Source organism: Mesocricetus auratus, unplaced genomic scaffold (assembly GCF_017639785.1).
Source record: "Mesocricetus auratus isolate SY011 unplaced genomic scaffold, BCM_Maur_2.0 Super-Scaffold_100045, whole genome shotgun sequence".
NCBI lineage: Eukaryota > Metazoa > Chordata > Mammalia > Rodentia > Cricetidae > Mesocricetus > Mesocricetus auratus.
The window spans coordinates 3,920,745-3,940,656 of NW_024429222.1; the positions used below are offsets into that span (position 1 = coordinate 3,920,745).

Here is a 19,912-nt window from a genome sequence, read left to right on the forward strand (position 1 = left end):
CGGGCGGTTCGGAGGCGGGGCAGGTGGGGGCGGGCCCAGGTAGCAGGTTCGGCTGAGCGGGGGCCGCGCGCCTGAGGTAAATACTGGGGTGGTGGGTGTGGGGCGCCGGGCCGGCCCGGGACGCCGGCTCTGAAGCCCGGGCCGCGGTCGGGGCATTGAGCGGCGGCCGAGGAGGGTGATTGAGCGCGGCCGAGGCAAGGTCCCCGGCGTTCCTGCTCCGCTTTGCCTCGGGCTCCCTGAGCCGCAGAGGCGACCGTCGGGCCTCAGCGCCCGCCCGTTAGCTGCCCCGGGCCGCCGAGCCTCTGACGTCAACCGTGGCTGCCCACCCCTAGCCTCCCAGAGGACTCCCGGGTCGCGGGACTCCGGGACCAGAGGACTTGGGTAGGAGCAGCGGAGGACTCAGTCTCCCTCTTTGGCCCGCCGTCGTTGACAGGTGGGGAAACTGAGGCCGGGACCCTGGCTGGCTCCCAACAGCTGCACAGAGAGCCCAGGGTTATGGTACTTCATGTCTGTGCTGTTTTTGGGTGCTGTTGGTGACTCCTCTTCCGGAAGAGCTGTCTGGCCTCGCTAATGGCGTGTTCTGCTTTTTCTTTCAGTTTCCCTGGCCTGGGGGGGAGAGGATGGTTTTGCACAGTTGTGTAGCTGGAAGGTGTGCCCTGTTGAGACAGGTACCCCTCCTTCCTTTAAGTATCACGGTCAGCCTTGGTGGAGAATCGCAAAGTCTTGAATGAAGATCACGGGCTTCAGCTGAGTTCGGCTGGTTCAGCTGCCAGGTTATTCATGTCCTTGGCATCCTTTTCAATCCCACCCCTTGGCATTTGCATGTTTTAAGGGCTTGTCATCGTCTAGCCAACAAGCCTTGCAATCTCCCAACCCCCATTATCCTCGCCACCATCCTCTCTCTTGATTTTCCCTGGAAAGTTGTCTTCTTAGAGGAGCAGTCATTCATACCTTGGTGTCTTTTTTTTTTTTTTTTTTTTGAGTTGGGGCTAATTAGGGAATCTTAATAAGATTGTTCATTTTTGTAATCATTGGCTCCAGAGGAGAATGCAGGCCTCAAGAGGGCGTGCATTCAAGCATCAGTCTCTTGCACACCCCCTCATACCTCAAGTAGGTTGAGTGGCCCCAAGAATTTAGCCTGCTGCTCCCCACTGGGTAGTGGGTGGATTTGCACAGAATGATTTGCTGGAAATTCTTAGTGAAGTTCATGTAATTTGAATGTTGACAATACCCAGAACATTCTCTAATGTTCTGCTGCAAAATTGTAAGGCATTCTTTCAAAGAAATCCTTGTTTGGGGTGTTGACTTTTGAGATGAGCTGGCAAGGCCAGGAACTTGTTATATATAAATATGTGTATATATATATATATATATATATATATATATATAAAATCAAACAAGATACTAAACAGTGGTTAAGTGATTTAAGAGAGTCTTTAATACAGGAAGAACGAGGACAGTAATTATCCTGCTCATCAAACTATACTATTTTGTTCCTGGTTTGTATACTGTGATCTTAAATTTCTTTGTTTATTTTTTTAAACATATCATATGTGGTGTGAGGCTAGGAAGCCAGTTTCAAATGAAACTCAAAACAACTTGGTTTCATAATTGTGACATTTTCCTTGTTTCTATTTATTGTGACTTCTTTTACCCAGATAATTGGTAATATGAAACATGACAAAAGTCATGTTTCCTGTTTCTTGATCTTATTTTTAACGCAGTAGAAACTTTTAGTCACTTAAAAAGGATAAGGCAATAGCGCTTTGGCTTTATATGTTACCACCTAAGTTAATCAAGTTTTCCAGCCTAGGGCCTGGAGAGACACGGAGTAGGAGGCCATGGTTTTGGAGTACAGTGGCTAGGGTTAGCTCACAAGGGACAGTATTGTTGCTGTCCCCCTGATATGACTGTAGATGCAGGAGTCAGACTTCTTTTTTTTTTTTTTTAACCTTGTAAGACCCACTTGTTTTAGAGACTGTATCCTTGTGTCACAAGTTATTCTGGTCTTGAAATCTCTGAATTTCTATTTACTGTTTAGGCATGTAACAACTTGTTCTTTTAGTGAGAGTTGTTTTTCTTAAAATAATAGTCATCATATCTGTCTTAAAGCATTTGGAGCCGGGCGTTGGTGGTGCACGCCTTTAATCCCAGCACTTGGGAGGCAGAGGCAGGCGGATTTCTGTGAGTTCAAGGCCAGCCTGGTCTACAGAGCTAGTTCCAGGACAGCCTCCAAAGCTACACAGGGAAACCCTGTCTCGAAAAACCAAAAAAAAAAAAAAAAAAAAAAAAAAGCATTTGGAAAAAGAATGTGTCTCTTTTCTTAAGTATCCATGCCAACCTGCTTACTTCTTTACTATTCATGATTTGAGCAGTATTTAGTATTGCAATTTCTATACTGATTTAGAAATCTTCCTGTAGTGTTTTAGGAATAGGAGGATACCTCATAAGATGCCAGAAGTTCTTTTTTTTTTTTTTGGTTTTTCGAGACAGGGTTTCTCTGTGGCTTTGGATGCTGTCCTGGAATTCACTTTGTAGACCAGGCTGGCCTGGAACTCACAGAGATCCGCCTGCCTCTGCCTCCCGAGTGCTGGGATTAAAGGTGTGGCCACCAACGCCCGGCCCAGAAGTTCTTAAATCATGCCTGTTTTGGGGAGTTACTTAGGGAAGGCACAACCTGATAACTTGGGCTGATATCAAGATGTCCTATAGTCTAGAAAAGTTATCATTTTTGAGTAGCTAGTGATCATTTGTAATGTGTTTTTTAGAAGTTGATAAGTCTTATTTGTTGTAGGAACTTGAATCTTAATCATCTTTTCATTCACTGGAAAGTGGTCAACATTTATATTTTTTAACCCTCATTTATTTTAATGACTTTTATCTTAATATAATGAGACTTTCCTTTACTCAGCATTCAGGCCATCAACAAGCTCATATAAACATACATGGTTTCAAATCTATGATTCTTTCCTGTTCCCTTCTCTCCAGTGCCCTCAAAGGAAAAAAAAAAAGCCTTTCTTCATCCTTTTTTCAGGCTAAACAGCTTGAGGCTACACGGCTGTGTTCCAGCTTTTTTTGTTTGTTTGTTTGTTTTTCGAGACAGGGTTTCTGTATTGTTTTGGAGGCTGTACTGGAACTTCAATCTGTAGTCCAGGCTGGCCTTGAACTCACAGAGATTTGCCTGTCTCTGCCTCCCGAGTGCTGGGATTAAAGGTGTGTGTCACCAACGCCTGGTCCAGCTCTTTGATAATCTTCTCCCAGTACTTCATTAATTTTCAAAATATATACGCTCACTATCACGCAGTCTGACCTGAGACAGTGTTTAGATGAGTTGTTTGTGATCTGCTCACTTTCACAGTGATTCCATTTGCCAAGTGACAAGACAGTATAACTGAAAATTTCTCACTTCACTCTAACCCCATCCTCTTGACTGTGAATTTGGGATGTCTTTTCCTTGTGCTGTATTGCAGCAGCCATGACCTGTATTTAAAGTCGGAGCAGAGTCGGTGGAGAGCAGTCATTACACCTTACTTAAAGCCTGTAGATTTCAGTGTCTAACCCTGACTATCAGAATACTGACCCTTGGTCTGGAAGGAGCTCACGATGTGATTTTTGATGTTAATCTTTGTAGAGTCTTGAGATTGTTTTTATTGCATGGGGTTATAAACTTTATTTAACTACTGTGAAGATCCCAGTGGAATGAGAATGTAAGCATTATATATATATGGGGGGAAAGATATGTTAGCGCATTTCTTTTGTAATGCTAGTATCTTGAAATGATAAATGGTCATTCTAGAAAGAGCCATAAAGTTCTTCATTCAACTTTATTATTTGTAATAAAGGAAATTAATTTTAATGTGTTTCAAACCTATTCTTAATATATTTCCTCTAAAAGAGGAAAGGTCATACATGTTTTTTACATTTGGATAATACCTTAAGAAAGTATTTTGTAAGGTTTACTTTAACTATTCAGTTGTCTCTTGTGACCTATCCTGTTAAGGAGTATAAATTCAGGTTCACTTGTGCAACGAGTTGGCAGACATTCATCACTCTTTGTCTAGTTCACTTTAAAGATGGTGCTCTAAAACTTCTGTTTATTTTCATGAACCTTTTTTTTTTTTACAAAGTGGCTATATTATTCTTTTTAAACTGTGGACTACCTTCCTTAATGAGTTGCAAAAACAATTTTGTGATCAAATTCATTTAAAATATTATGTCCTAAAACATATACAATGATTTGTTTTCCTTTCATAATGTTTCATTAACTCTATTGTTTTCCATTTCTAATTGTGGCATTAGTTGTTAAGTTAGAAAACCAACAGAACAGGCAGTTTCCAATGTACTATTTAAAGACACCTGGTTTTAGAAAATTTTAGAAATAAAAGTAATTTATTTTAAAAATAAAATAGCTGTGAAATGTTTTTTACCAAAAATTTTGCATTTTAAAGAGACCCCCAAACAATAACTCATTGCTTTTTGACTGCCCAACCTCTGGGAACAGTCTCAAGTATATCTTTGTAATAAGGCTTTATGCACCTTATTCTTCAAAACCCTTCTAGAATTTGTCTTTTCCTCTTTGTTTTTGTTGCTTTGCTTTTTCAGACACAGAAACATACCTCATCACCTCACTTCTTAGAACTGATTAGAACCAGTAAATTGGAAAACAAGGAGGCCACAAAAAGAGTCAATGGCAGACTGCAGGAAACCACAGAAAGTGGCTGATTGCAAGAGGGACATATAAGTATAGATTGATTTATAGAAAACAGGAAAAAAAAAAGACCGAGGAGAGGATGGAAAGCTTTTTATAAAGTAATAAACAGCCTTATATATTGAGGATAACTAAGAATAATTTATGTTCCTAATGATAACTTAGTGATTGCGAAAAAAAAGTAATTTCCTTTTTTGAAAAATGCTAACATATTAATAACATTTTAGTAAAAAAAAAATAAACAAAACCCAAACACTTTATCTTGGGGTCTCAGAGGCACAGAGCCACATTAAGGGGCTGTGTAGCTTCTTGAGTGCCCCTTTGAGGAATTTTGTTTATGTGGGACTAAGATTGAGGTGTCCACAGGTGTGTTATGTAAGTGGCAGATACAAATTGATTCCATTTCTGAGGAAGTAGACAGTGCCCTCAAGTGGAATTAAAGACACATTACAAAAGGAAGCAGAAAGGAGAATGAAGCTTATGTTTCCATCCTCACCATATGTTACCCAGATGCTTTAAATGATGGTGGTTTGGAGGGTGGTGCTGACCTTAGCCTGTCTTGGGTGACCTGTGTCTGTCATTTGGGTTTACAGAGGAACAGATATTGTGAATATGTTACTATGATAGGACACTATCACCTAAAAGTGTTTTCTAAGCCGGGTGTTGGTGGCGCACGCCTTTAATCCCAGCACTCGGGAGGCAGAGGCAGGCAGATCTCTGTGAGTTCGAGGCCAGGCTGGACCGACAGCCTCCAAAACAGAGAAACCCTGTCTCGTAAAAAACAAAAACAAAAAAAAAGTGTTTTCTAAGAGAAATGTTATTCTGTGTGTGGAATTGCCAGCTTGATTAATCATTGAGTCAAATAATACAGTTTGATGCTTTAGTTTTAAGTGTATTTGATTTGAATTACAAGAATAAAATGACTACATATGATAGTTTTGCAAATTGTTGCCTTTAACCACAGGGCTAGAGAAGGATATCTCCATCTCAAGGATGAAACAAACAAGTACTGTATTTGGGAACCAAGTAGTTACACTCTTATGACAGAGATACATAGAAACCATTATTTTCTTGAAAATAAGAAATGAAGCCCTTAATTTTAAGGAATGGAATTGTGGTTTTTAAAATATATTCTTTGACAGTTAGCTCCTATGCCATGGGTTTCTTAAATGGTTTATAATACCTGGGCATGGATTCCCTCTAGCAGAGCAGGCTTCATATTCAATAGAACATGGTTGGTTGAGCCTATCACAGTCATGTCACTAGTGGGCATTTTTTTTCCTACTGTGTTAGTATTGTACTTCATAGGATTCATATATACATATAATGTTTTGATTACTCTGACCCCACTCTTTCATTTTCCTTCCACCCCTGTCATACTCCCTCCATACAGGTCCCTTTATCACATTCATGCCTTTTTTCTTTTGTGACCTGTCTGGAGCCTATGTGATGGACAGAGAGAACCAGTTCCTACAAGTTGTCCTTGTACCTTTACATGTGAACTGTGGTATTTGTATGTTGCCAGTGTGAACAACTTTGCCTTGCCCTGATTTTAGTGGGATTGCTTCAAGTGTTTCTCCATTTTGCATGGTGTTGACTGTGGACTTGTCATATACAGCACTTGAAATTAAGTTGTTTTAAGTCATCAGTTAAAATAGGCTTTAAAATGAGGCTACAGAATTGTAAAATTATTTTTGTAACAGTTTAAAATGAAAAAATTGAATCTGGAAAATAATCACTTGTATATTCTTTGCTTTTTTTTTTTTTTTTTTTCGAAACAGGGTTTCTCTGTATTGTTTTGGAGCCTGTCCTGGAACTTGCTCGGTAGATCAGGCTGATCTTGAACTCACAGAGCTCTGCCTGCCTCTGCCTTCTGAGTGCTGGGATTAAAGGCATGCACCACCAACACCTGGCTCTATTCTTTCCTTTTATACATAGTTAAAATTGTGGTATGAAAACAACAATTTATAGATATAAACATCAAAATCAGATTGGATTAAAAATCTTAGAGCAATGTAATATAGAATATGTCATTATTGCATAGTCCAATTTTTGTTGCTACAAACCATTTTTTAATATTCTTTATATACCCAAGATATAATATTTAATACTTACAAGAAATTAAATGGAAGTTGTAATTAGTATAGTTAACATCTTCTTGTCTAAGAACAAAAGATACAAGATTATGAAAATGAAATTGAGGGGCTAAAGAGATTGGTCAGTGGTTAAGAGTGTGTACTGCTCTTCCAGAGGACTTGAATTGTGTTCCCTTCACCCATGGTGGGTGGCTTATAACTGCCTATAACTCCAGCTTCAGAGGATCCAACTCTTTTGACCTCCTGGAGTACACACATGTACCCATACAATCACAGAGATACAACATATATACATGTAAATAAACATATATACATGTAAATAAAAACAAAATGTGTAAAATATAAAATTGAGTGAATGTTCCATTTCCAAAATAGAGCATATAGATAAATGAATTTGTGGATAAAGTTTCAGAATGTAATATTGTCATATTTTTAATTGATAAAAAATGCTCAATACCATAATGTATTCCTTTCTAAGTTACATGTTTAGAAATAGCCATTTTAATTTATAAGATTGTTTGTTTTCTCAGTACTGTGTCTTATTCAAGTTAGACAGAAATGCTACTATGTAAAGTTTAAAAAAAGTGTCAGAGTCTGTATATTAAGGTAACCAACTTTATAATTTTGGAACAGGTTGTTACTGTTTGATTGCTTAGTTACAAGAGTTTTTAAAGAACTCAGAGTGGACACAAGTCATATGTCTCTTTTAGCTCTTTGAGATGTTAATATATGTGTATAGTCAAATGAGATTAAAAAAAAAAACCTTTAGCTTTAATTTAAGGTGTATTGAATGGAGTCTAAAGTTTGTTTTGCTTGTTTGCCAGGCACTTTGAATTGCTGTCTTTTTACAGCATGGACAGCAGGTTGCTAACAACTTGCCTTGGGACTTCCAGAGAGTTCACTTTTTGGGATTTTATGACAAATTTGCTAGTGGTTCCTTTTTGTGAGTTGATGTTCTGAAGTTACTGTCACAATGAGTTCAGGCCTATGGAGCCAAGAGAAAGTTACTTCACCCTACTGGGAAGAACGGATTTTTTATCTCCTTCTTCAAGAATGCAGTGTAACAGACAAACAGACACAGAAACTCCTAAAAGTGCCCAAAGGAAGTATAGGACAGTACATCCAAGACCGTTCTGTAGGGCATTCAAGAGTTCCTTCCGCAAAAGGCAAGAAAAATCAGATTGGATTAAAAATCTTAGAGCAACCGCATGCAGTTCTGTTTGTTGATGAAAAGGATGTTGTAGAAATCAACGAGAAATTCACAGAGTTACTGTTGGCAATTACCAACTGTGAGGAGAGGCTCAGCCTATTTAGAAACAGAATCCGACTAAGTAAAGGCCTCCAGGTAGACGTGGGCAGCCCTGTGAAAGTACAGCTGCGATCTGGGGAAGAGAAATTTCCAGGAGTTGTGCGCTTCAGAGGACCTTTATTAGCTGAGAGGACAGTGTCGGGGGATTTTCTTTGGAGTAGAATTGCTGGTAAGTTTGATAAGACATTTGAGAGAGAGAGTGAGTGTGTGTGTGTGTGTGTGTGTGCACGCACGCACGCACGCGTGTGCTCGTGCACGCAGATGCACGAGTACAAGCATGTGTTGTCCCCTACCCCCCCCCTTTTTTTGGTTTTTTTGAGACAGGGTTTCTCTGTGGCTTTGGAGGCTGTCCTGGAACTAACTCTTGTAGACCAGGCTGGTCTCGAACTCACCTGCTTCTGCCTCCCAAGTGCTGGGATTAAAGGCGTACACCACCACTGCCTGGCTAAGTGTTTCCCCCTTTTTATGCAATGTATTTTTTATGTTCATGATCCTTGGGATTTATGTTTTTTGTTTGTTGGTTTTTGGTTCTGTTGTCAGGATGGACCCCTGGGCCCTCTGCCATTGAGCTATATTTCAGTCCCCAAATTTATTTAATGATAAATTGAGAGGATATAAAGACAATTCTTGAAAAAAAAATTTAAAAATGATCTCTTCCTGAGAAACATACAAGTCATTATTCTGGACTTTTATATCTTAGAAGTTTTAAGTTACCTATATTAAGAGTTAACACTACCAATTGTAATTAATCACTTCAAAAGTATCTTATAATCTCATCTACAAGATTTTCAGGTCTTAATGTATGCAATTATTAAATATAGCAGTTTAGAGGCAAGATTTCAGTTTGCTTATACTTATCCCTGATAAGTATAAATTCCCTTGGAGTTTATTTCTCTTGACAGCATATCTAAGACTTCTCTGTTTCTCCAAACTGAGTTTTGGCTCTCAGCAATGCCACACTGACTTTCTTGTGAGTAGAATCTCATGCTTTGTTTGCTTCTTGATTTGATCTTTCAAGCAGTGGGATAATGGTTTCGACAGCCAGTTATGGTATAACTGAGCAGGGTTGCCAGGCCGTTTAACTATCCTACATCAAGTTCTCCTCATTTGTTCCTCATTTGTGAAGGCTTAGAACAGTAGTTCTACAGCAGACAGCGTACAGTTTGTTCTCAGTAAATGGAGCTAATGCTGCTGTTTGCTTTAGGTAGGATTCTGTTCACGACAAAGGTCATGATAGAATTATGTTGTAAATTTCAGCCCAACTCTTTCTCAAAAGAATTATGATCTGAAAGTGGGAGGTAGTTTCACCACCAGATACAGCTTTTTTTTTAAGCACCCTAAACCCAACAGCAGCTGCTAGTCATGGTATTTCTTATTATGTGTATAATTTAGAGGTTTTCCAAAGAAACTGTCCTGAAATCCCTTTAATAGATAATCTTTTTATCTCTCTTTTAAAAAATCTTTCAAAACTAGGAAGAAGGTCGTGGCCAAGGTTTCACTGATGGAGTATATCAAGGGAAGCAGCTTTTTCAGTGTGATGAAGACTGTGGTGTGTTTGTTGCACTGGACAAACTGGAACTCCTAGAAGATGATGATAATGGATTGGAAAGTGATTTTGCAGGCCCAGGGGATACAATGCAGGTTGAGCCTCCTCCTTTGGAAATAAACTCCAGAGTGTCTTTGAAGGTTGGAGAAAGCATAGAATCTGGAACAGTAATATTCTGTGATGTTTTGCCAGGAAAAGAGAGTCTAGGATATTTTGTTGGTGTGGACATGGTAAGGAAATTTTGGATTGTAGTATTGTGAATATATGGATTAGTTTCATTACCAATTTAGGTATAAATAGAATACTATGTATACTGAAAATGAACTAATTTACAGTACTTTAAAGAAGACATTCCAGTTTATCTTGATATAGGGTCATAAAATAGGATATGGTAGCAGAAACAATGCATTCACTACTTTTCATGTTTTAATAAACTGGGATAATGCTCTTATTCTTTAAATTCTTCTTATTATAACTGACAAGTAGACAAAAGCAAAAACCAAATCAACAAAAATAAAACTGACACTTTTGCAAGCCCAAATACATTGTATACTGTATTTTCCTTTCATTTAAAAAGACTTTGATACATTTTGTGTATATTTGATAAAGTTTAATAAAATTTTGATAATAATGAATGTAAAAATTCATTAATAGAAAATGCCAGGAAAAGAAACATACTGCTTTTTGAGTTGACACAGTATTCCCACAAGATTTGCACTGTTTAAAAACCGTTTTCTTATTGGGGCAAAATATGTATATTATAAGAAAGTTTCCACCATAACCATGGTTAGAATAACAGTTCAGTGGCATTTGGCCTATTCTCATTATGCCTTTTCCACTGTCTTTCATCATCCCATGCTGAGCTATGTCCTATTAAATAAATAGTGCCCAGTTTGCCCATGCCTACAATCAGGGTATTTGCCCGCTGTAAGTACCTCAAAAGTGAGGTCATACAGTATCACCTCTTTTGTTTGTGTCACTCATTTTTATTACTGAATAATCATACTTGCTAATAATGGTTGCATTCCAATGCACATATTGAATTAACCTGTGGCATTAAGAGAATGAGAAGAAAGGAGTTGAGAACATTTTTATCGTAGACTGAAAGTATGGACAGAGTTTGTTATGGATAAAGGAGATTCCTTCATAACTGTTAATACCAGGGTGTATTAGGAGAGGATATGAGCAGCAGACTCACACAGTGGGCATCTTTAGTAATCATTTTTATCTATTTAGAAATACTCTAAAGAGATGGTAGGTTATGAATGTTCTAGCATGTTTCTTTTACCTTGTGCTTAGAAATTGTGTAAGATACACTCATTAGTTAGGTACAAAATAAGAATTTGCCAGACTCTCGCTATGTGAAATTAGAGCCAGAGTAAGGCCTGTGGGCATCTCAGGTATTCTTTAAATGGGAGTTTAGTGTTTCAGAGGAGAAGTTGTGGACTGGGTAGAGAGATGGTTGGAGAAAGAAGGCCGTTAATCTTTGGACTTAGTTTCCCTTTGCTATGGGTTCTTTGGCCCAGGCTTTAAATGTGACAGGAGCTGTTTGGGTCCTCCCCTTTTTTTTGATGGTAGCTTAGGGAATCATCTTTTTTATCCCAGGTAGACTGTCTTGAGGCTTGCCTGTCAGCTCTACCCATGTTCTGTCCATCCATTTAATTTATGGAAGCATCAGTTCCTAACACTCCTATTAGGCTTCTTGAGAAGAAAGTTCCATCAATTGCAACTTTACTCATGCCTTTCTGTTTCCAGGGACACTTTAGCATTCCACACACTGGTGCTCAGAGCAATTGTTTCACTGTCATCTGTTGGTACCTCATGAACAACCCATGTGACTGGTGGTACAGTTAGAGGATAACATAGAAAAATCTCCATTGTTTGAGGAAAGTCTTGTATACCCATAGATGATAAAAGAATTCTGAAGTAACTACTATTCTGTTTATAGAAAGGTGTATAGTAACACACATGAGAAAAGTGCCCAGGGGATGTAAATGTGTGATTAACTTTTAAGGGTAAGTTTCTGGGAAAAACAATGCATTCCTAGTACATTTTCTTATGCAAATAATGTCTCCTTAAACCTCAGCAGGTGTTATTATTGCAGACTAAAGTATGAAAAGCACTTTTGTCTCATTATTTTGTGTGTTTGCTGTGAATTGAATTTTACAGTAAAACATTGTTACTTTAGCAGATATTCCTAATAGAGAGTCTTTCTTCTTTTGGGCAAAATAGTTAAAATTTCTCAATGTAAAATATTTTAGAGGATACTTTTGTAAGAAATGTAGAGTTTCATATTTACACTTTATTGACTAGGGCTTAAAGGTTTACCTTTAATTGGCAATTCCAGGATAACCCGATTGGTAACTGGGATGGAAGGTTTGATGGAGTACAGCTTTGTAGCTTTGCAAGTGTTGAAAGTACAGTTCTTCTGCACATCAATGACATCATCCCAGGTATGTCTCCTTTATGCATTCAGAAGACAGTTTCTAATGTGTACTTTGTTATGAGAATGCAAATATATATACTTAAGATAGATCTCTTGAAGTTTGATTTTATATTGTAGAATTGTCATTATATAGAATATTCTTTCTTTTCCACCAAACAAGAACAATGAAGGTTATTTCTAAAAGTATATAAATGTAGTGAAGTTTATACATTATCTCTTATATTGTCTTCTCCTAGACATTTAAAAATACAAAAACTCTACCTGTTAGAGTAAGAGTTGAAACTAGGAGCCTTTAAAGAGAAATTGGTTTTTTCATCTAAACTCCACAGTGGATTCAGGATTCTTGTTAAATGAAGGCTGAAGTTCTTTTTTTTAAATTAATTAAATATTTTCCATTCTGACCAAAGTTTCCCCTCCCACCTCTCCTCCTGTCCCCCCACCTCTCCTCTGGCCTCCCATCCACTCCTCCTCTCGTTCTGTCCAGAAGGGGGCAGGCTTCCCATGGGTATCAACAAAGCACAGCCTATCAAGTTGAGATAGGACAAAGCTTCTCCCTTTGTATTACAGCTGGGCGAGGCAACCTAGTATGAAGAATAGGTTCCCAAAAGTCAGCTCAAGTGTTAAGGACAGGCCTGATCCTACCGCTAGGAGTCTCACAAATAGATCAAACTACATACACAACTGTAGACATATGCAGAGGGCCTAGGTCAGTCCAGAGTCTATGAACTCCTATGAGCCCAGGTTAGTTGTTTCTTTGGGTTTCATTGTGATGACATTGACCCTCCCTGGCTCATACAATCCTTCTTCCCTTTAATTGGACTCCTGGAGCTCTGCCCAGAGCTTGGCTTGGATCTCTGCATCTGTTTCCATCACCTACTGCTCTCTGATGACAATTAGGGTAGTCACCAATCTGATTAAGGGAGAAGACCAGTTCAGGCACCCTCTGCACTACTGCTAAGGGTCTTAGCTGAGGTCATCTTCGTGGATTCCTGGGAGTTTCCCTGGCACCAGCTTTCTTCCTGACCCCAAAATGCACCCCCATCAAGATATCTCTTTCATTACTCTCCCCCTCCAAGTTCTTTTTTAAATATGGTATTATGATAGGTCATGCTCCATAACTGCAGTCAGGAACATTATATAGTTTTATTATGCATATTATTTTATTTACTATTTATATTATTTATTACATGGTAATAATTAGGACCAGTAAGATGGCTCAGTGGGTAAAGGTACCTCTCCCTCCCTCTCCCTCCCTCCCTCCCTCCCTCTCTCTCTCTCTCTCTCTCTCTCTCTCTCTCCACTGAGCTACAGCATAGCCAGTTTTTTTTTTTTTTTTTTTTTTGGTTTTTCGAGACAGAGTTTTTCTGTATTATTTGGGAGGTTGTCTTGGAACTTGCTCTGTAGACCAGGCTGGCCTCAAACTCACAGAGATCCGCCTGCCTCTGCCTTCTGAGTACTGGGATTAAAGGTGTGCATAGCCTTTGAACTTAAAAACAAATGAAAAAAAAAAACAACCAAAAAACAAACACCACCAAAAAAAGAAAAACAAAGGCAAACTCCCCACAAAACTTAAGAACCTTTTGTTTTACCTCAAATTAATATCTTTTTTGGCTGTTCTGAGGTGATTGACAATGGTAGCCACACCAACCCCTGCTGTTAGAATTCCTAGTGATAGGCTTAGCAGTTAAGAGCATTGACTGCTCTTCCAGAGATCTTGAATTCAATTCCCAGCAACCACATTGTGGCTGAAAACCATCTATAGTGGGATCTGATGCCTTCTTCTGGCATAAAGTCACAATGCATTGGGAGCACTCATATACATAAAACAAATTAATCTTAAAAATATATAAAACAGACAAACAGTGCTCGCTTTGGCAGTACATATACTAAAAATAAAACAGAACAAATAACAAAAGCGCAGAAAGACAAAACAAAATAACTGTGACTCAAATCAGACTTAGATTGTCTATGATGAAAGTAAGTGGCAGAGCCAAAGACCAAAACTCATCTGATTATCAACGTGTGTTCTCTTCAATCCCCCAACAAATCTCATAGCCTATGAGTGCTCTTGCATTATGAAGATCTGCATAGAAACTCATATTTCTTAGTGTCACATACTGGGGGATATTGTTTCCATGGAGATGGAGATGTATTTCGTCTCTGGTTCTATAAAAGATGATTTTACTGTAGCAAGAATCATAAGTGAGCAGCATACTATTTTTTTTCCTTCTAATGGTTTCCCATTATTGGCAATGTTGACAACAGAATGCTTTTGAGTTTCTTTCTATAGCTTATTTTAAGTCCTGAATTTCTTGTTTCATAGAAATGGAAAATGAAGGCTCCTGGCCTGCACTTTGCCCTTCCTGTCTCCTTGCTGGTGTCAAGTCATAAATGCTAGTTTTACAGTTTGAATATGATTCCCACACAGCTTTTAGTTTTATAGCAAGAGGTGTCAGATTCATGTGACAGCTTTATTTCAATTTTGCTCTAAAAAAATCTAACATACTTTACTTTAGATTTCTTTTGAGATATATTTGTTCCTAATTCTTTGAGAATTTTCATACATGCATATAAAATATTTTTATTATAGTACCCCCCCCCAACTCCTCCTGGGTCTCCCACTCCCAATTCCTTGTCCAACGTTTTGGAAGCAAATGGTTTCTGTTCAGGGGAAAATATATATGTGTTTGATTTTATTTAGTGGTGTTTACTTTTTCATCCATGTTTTATAGATAACACAGTTTGGGATGTTTGTGAATTGAAGTACTTTTTAATGTTATATTGAATGCTTATTGTTTAAAAAACAGCTGTGTGAAGCACTATTCCTTTAGATAGTAGCAAGCCCTTACATAGGCTTCTTCAGATGTGGATATTGCAGGTAAGAGTTCTTGGGGCTGGGGATGTAGCTCCATGGTAGAACACTTGAGTGAAGCTGTAAGTTTAAGTCCCAGTAGTAAACAAAAGTGATAATTAGGGCCAGCAAGATGGCTCAGTGGATTTGGCCACTTGACTTCAGGCTTGATTCCTGGAACAACTGTGCTAGAAGGAGAGAGCCATCTCTTTAGCCCTGGAGCTTTTATTTTAACCAGTTTAGATAGATAGTAAATGAGCGACCATACCCAAGAAATTATTTGGGAGCTGAATTGAGAGGGCCTGTCCTAAACAAATTTGGAGAACTGTGCTGATTTTATAATGCTCACTTGCTGGATGCCTGAGAAGAAGCCCTTGTAATTCTTTTATTATTCATGAATCTTTGCAGAGGAACCAGTTCAGGGTAATACTGCTTCTCTACAGTCATATCTAACTGAAATTTCTCTTCAGTTAACAAATAAAATGTTTGGGTATTCATTGTTTAAGGTGCTTTGAAATCTTAAAACCTGTGACTTTTTTTTTTTTTTTTTGGTTTTTCGAGAAAGGGTTTCTCTGTATTGTTTTGGAGGCTATCGGTCCAGCCCAGCCTCGAACTCACAGAGATCCGCCTGCCTCTGCCTCCCGAGTGCTGGGATTAAAGGCGTGCGCCACCACCGCCCGGCAAACCTGTGACATTTTTGAACTAATGTAATTGTCAGTTTTTAGCTATCTTAATTGCATTGCTTTGAGTTTTACATCTCATAACTGAATGAAGTACATTGTGGGATTGGGGAAATTGTTAGTATTTCCATTCAAGAAGGAAATGATTTCTGAGATGTGACGCTCAGGGATGCAGGCTTGGTTGTGTTGTTTTCAGTCTTCTGTAAAATAGATTTGAAGTGTCCCGCCCCCCAACTCTAAACTGTATTTCTTCCTTTCTATATGTATGTAAATAATATATTTATAAATTCCACCTCTAAATTAGTTTCAAATATAAATTATCTTAGATTCTGTAGTAGCACATAGTAAATGGAAAGAAGAAAAGTAAAAAGCTGTTTTAATTTTCCCTATGTTAGAATTGGGGTATAACCTTACAAGGAATTTTAGCAGTACTTACCTTACAAACATTTCAATTATCTTCTAAACACTGGTATAGAATTAAGAACAAAAAACAAAACAAAACAAAACATGAATTTCATGACTGGAAGTCCCTTGTCAAGATCTTCAAGATTCTTGCTTGTTATTGATGTCATTGCTGGTCTAGAGCAGAGATGAGAAAGGAAGAGAGTGCCTTTTTCCCCTTTCATAGCTATTGATATTCATAAACCTTGAATAGTAGATAATGAAGAATGATACTGCCTTTATACACATAAATTATACTTATTTGCCAACAAAATAAAGCTTGCAAATAGACTTTCAAAAAGTAAAATTGTTTAGATGAAAATTAATTTGGTTTATTTGAATAAGCCTTCGTCTATATTTTGTTTCATTAACACTCTTTTCTTGAGGGGAAAAAGCATGACAGTGTCTCCTTTAGCTCCTTAGTTAATTTTTTTTCTTGTCCAATTACCTCCGTTTGTGGGACAAGATTAACATTTCCAGCACGTAGGAAAGATTCTTTTTGGAGCAGCTGAACAGTTGGTGAGATCTGGGAAGAATTCTCCTCAGTGGACTATTGGGTTGGTATCTGGATACTTTTGCTTCACCCTGCTGTAAAATGCCCCTCTTTGCACTGCTGTTTCTGATGGTTCAAAACATTAACACATCTGCTGTGACAGCACATCCAAGTTTGTGAAGTTGTGATGAGGCATACCAATTTGTGACTCCCCTAAAGTAATGCACATCTTTGAAAAATGCATATAAAGTAATGCATTGAACTCTGTGTCTGTCTTTAATTGTGAAGGTTAAGAATATTATGCAATTAACAACAACAACTTGAACTACATGATATGTGTACAAATTCACAGAAATTTGAAAAGGAAGTCTTTTGGTGGGATCCTTCCCTCCTGAGGCTGATCCCATGCTATAATTTTCGTTTGTATCCTTGATCATTTTTTTCTTTTGTGTTGCGTGTCTTCATACTTCATGTCCTTTAAAAAAGGTAACAATTTTGTTGCAGTATAATTGATACATAGCTATAGAACAGTACATCTCAGACCTCATCAGAAAAGCCTCTTCCTGCAATAGATGACAACACAGAGACCCTCAATTGGTCAAGGTGCAAAGACACGATGGAGTGCTCAGCCTTAAGTGGGAACATTTACACCACACCAATCAAGGCTCAGGGAACTTTGCAGAAGAGAGGGCAGAAAGATCATAAGAGCCAAAAGTAGAGATTGACTTCAAGAAAACAATTTTCTGGATGCCAGGGGCAGTTGTGTATATGATCTTACAGGAGATTGTGATGACATGCACACCACCTGGGCATCCTCAAGCCAGACAAAATCCCAGCATGAAGGGAAGGGGTAGTGGGTATGAAATCCCACCACTAGCTGAAGCACTGTTGGTATTTGGTAGCTGCTGGGGGAGGGGGCATCTGCATCCACCAGTCATTCTTTGTTTCCTACGTTTGCAATTTCAGGAAAGTTATATGTTAGTGGAATTATATAGGACATAGTTTTTGATTGACTGTTTATCTCAGCATAATTCTCTGGAGAATTATCCATGTTGGTCTTTTTCTTTTTAGTTGCTAAGATAATCCTTGTTTTTAGTATACTGTTCATTTAATGAGTGCCTATTGAAGTACATTTAAGTTGGGTCATTATGAGCAATGTTTTAATGAGCATTATATGCTGGGATTGGAGTAAATGCAAATCTTCATTTTTTCTGGTAGAAAATGTGTAGTTTTCCTTTGTGTAGCTTGTAGATCATATGTTATTTCCATAGTAAGCTTTTGTAACAACATTTTATTAGCCAGTATTAATTAAATGTGATAATGGTTTTTCATTATGATATTTGCATACTTGTATATAATGCATTTCAACCCTGATCACCTTGTTACCCTCTTTTGACCCCTCTTACCCCTGGTTATCCTTCTCTTCTCAGCTAGTCTTGCTTTAATGTCTTTGCTTTTGTGTGTGACTTAATGAGTTTCATTAGGATTGCTGTAGGAGCATGTATGTCTTACCTGTGGCTACACCATTGGGGGAGAGTGTTTTTCCTTCTCCTTTCGACCATTAGCTATGTATAAATCCTTAGGAAGGGTGGGACCCATGAGTCTCCTCCCCTTCCATGACAGACCAACCTCATGAACATCTTGGTTCAAGAGTGCAGCAACCTGGAAGTCAGCATTCCACATGCTTCTCTGCTTCTCCCAGCTCTCACATTCTTTCCAGCCCCTTTTCTGCAGTGCTCCCTGAGCCTTGGAAAGGGTGATATATATGTACCATTTGTGTCTAGACATTTAGTAGCCATTTCTTCTCAGCATTTTTACTACTGCAAAAGAAAGCTTCTCTCACAAAAACCGACAGCAACACTATGGGCATAAACACAAGTTCTTCAGAAGGCAATTCATGAGTCACATTATATCCTTTTAACAAAACAACAGCAGTTATTTTGCACTAAGTCTTATGACCTCCTCACCCATGGGCTTCTGATTGATTTTACAGTATGAGATGTGAGTTCCCTCCTGTAGAGTAGACCCCAAACTTAAATCAGGAAACCATTGGTTACCCCATAAAAACAGACTTACCACTGTTGTGCTACTGAGCTCATCTTCCCTGGCCAGTCAGTGTAGACTATTAATGACAGTTTTTCCCTAGAGACCTGCATTACATTTTCTGCACCAGGAGAGATAGTTAGCAGAGAGGAAGTTCCCAGCCCAGTTCCAGTTTGATTTCTGTATGCTCTGTGACTAGGACATATGGTATCCTCAGCGATAAAGGTTTTTTTTTAATTAATTCTTAAATTATTTTAACTTTTTACACATGTTACTCCCAGCTCCCTCTCCCTCCCCTCTCCTCTGCCCCCTAACCCTCCCACTCCATCTCCCCTCCCTCAGCGATAAGGTTTTGCCATCTAGATCTGGTGGGCACCAGCAGTGGCAAATTCCTGTGCTATTTTGGGGACTGCAGGCACCTTCCTGATCAGCAACTCAAAGAGAAGTAGCTCACCCCCTTGGCACTGGGATTTTCATTTAATAACCGATGACTTCTGAAAGGAACTTGATCTACCTGTACAGGGTACTACTATTTACAGTAAGCTTTTAAAGAAACTACTACACTATTTTACATAATGATTGTATGGTGTCACATGACCACTAGAAATATATGAATAATCCAGTTTTTCCACATCCTCACCAGCAAAGCTGCTGTTTTTACATTAGCTATTATGAGAAGTGTGTGATAATAGTTCATTGTAGTTTTATTTCCTTGATATCACATGATATTGAACATCTTTTCATGTGTTTATGCCATATGTTTATATTCTTTAATTAAATATATTTTTATCTGTTTTAACCAGGTTCTGATTGGGTTATTTGCTTTTCTATTGTTGAGTTATGTAAGTTAAGAAATTATGTTACAGACACTAGCCCTTTGTTGAATATGATACGCAGAGATTTTCTCCTAGTCTTTTTTTTTTAAAGATTTTATTTATTACATATACACCAGATTGAATTGTAGATGTTGTCAGCCACCATGTGGTTGCTGGGAGTTGAACTCAAGACCTCTGGAAGAGTAGTCAGTGCTCTTAACCTCTGAGCCATCTCTCCAGCCCTCTCCTAGTCTTTTTCTAGTCTATCTTTTTCACATGATTCACTTTTGGGATTAAGTCCAATAACTTTTACTTAGTTCTATATTTGGAAGTTTTTCTTAATTTTAAAACATGAAATATAATTCATGTATCAGCACCATTACTCTATTAAAGTATAATTCATCAATGTTAAGTGCATTTAAGATATTGTACATCTATTGCTGTCATTTAGCTCAAGGACTGTTTTTATCATCCTGGGTAAAAA

At 38.3% G+C, this 19,912-nt stretch overlaps 1 protein-coding gene across 1 annotated transcript in view; it reads left to right on the forward strand.

Annotated features, from left to right (window-relative positions):
* Cyld (CYLD lysine 63 deubiquitinase) overlaps window positions 1–19,912 on the forward strand; it is a 53,957-nt gene continuing 34,045 nt past the window's right edge. Inside the window, 5 exon segments of the mRNA XM_013119919.3 lie at window positions 1–76; window positions 7,629–8,254; window positions 8,256–8,282; window positions 9,587–9,889; window positions 12,007–12,112. Coding sequence (XP_012975373.1) covers window positions 7,778–8,254; window positions 8,256–8,282; window positions 9,587–9,889; window positions 12,007–12,112 — 913 coding nt within the window. The 5' untranslated portion in view covers window positions 1–76; window positions 7,629–7,777.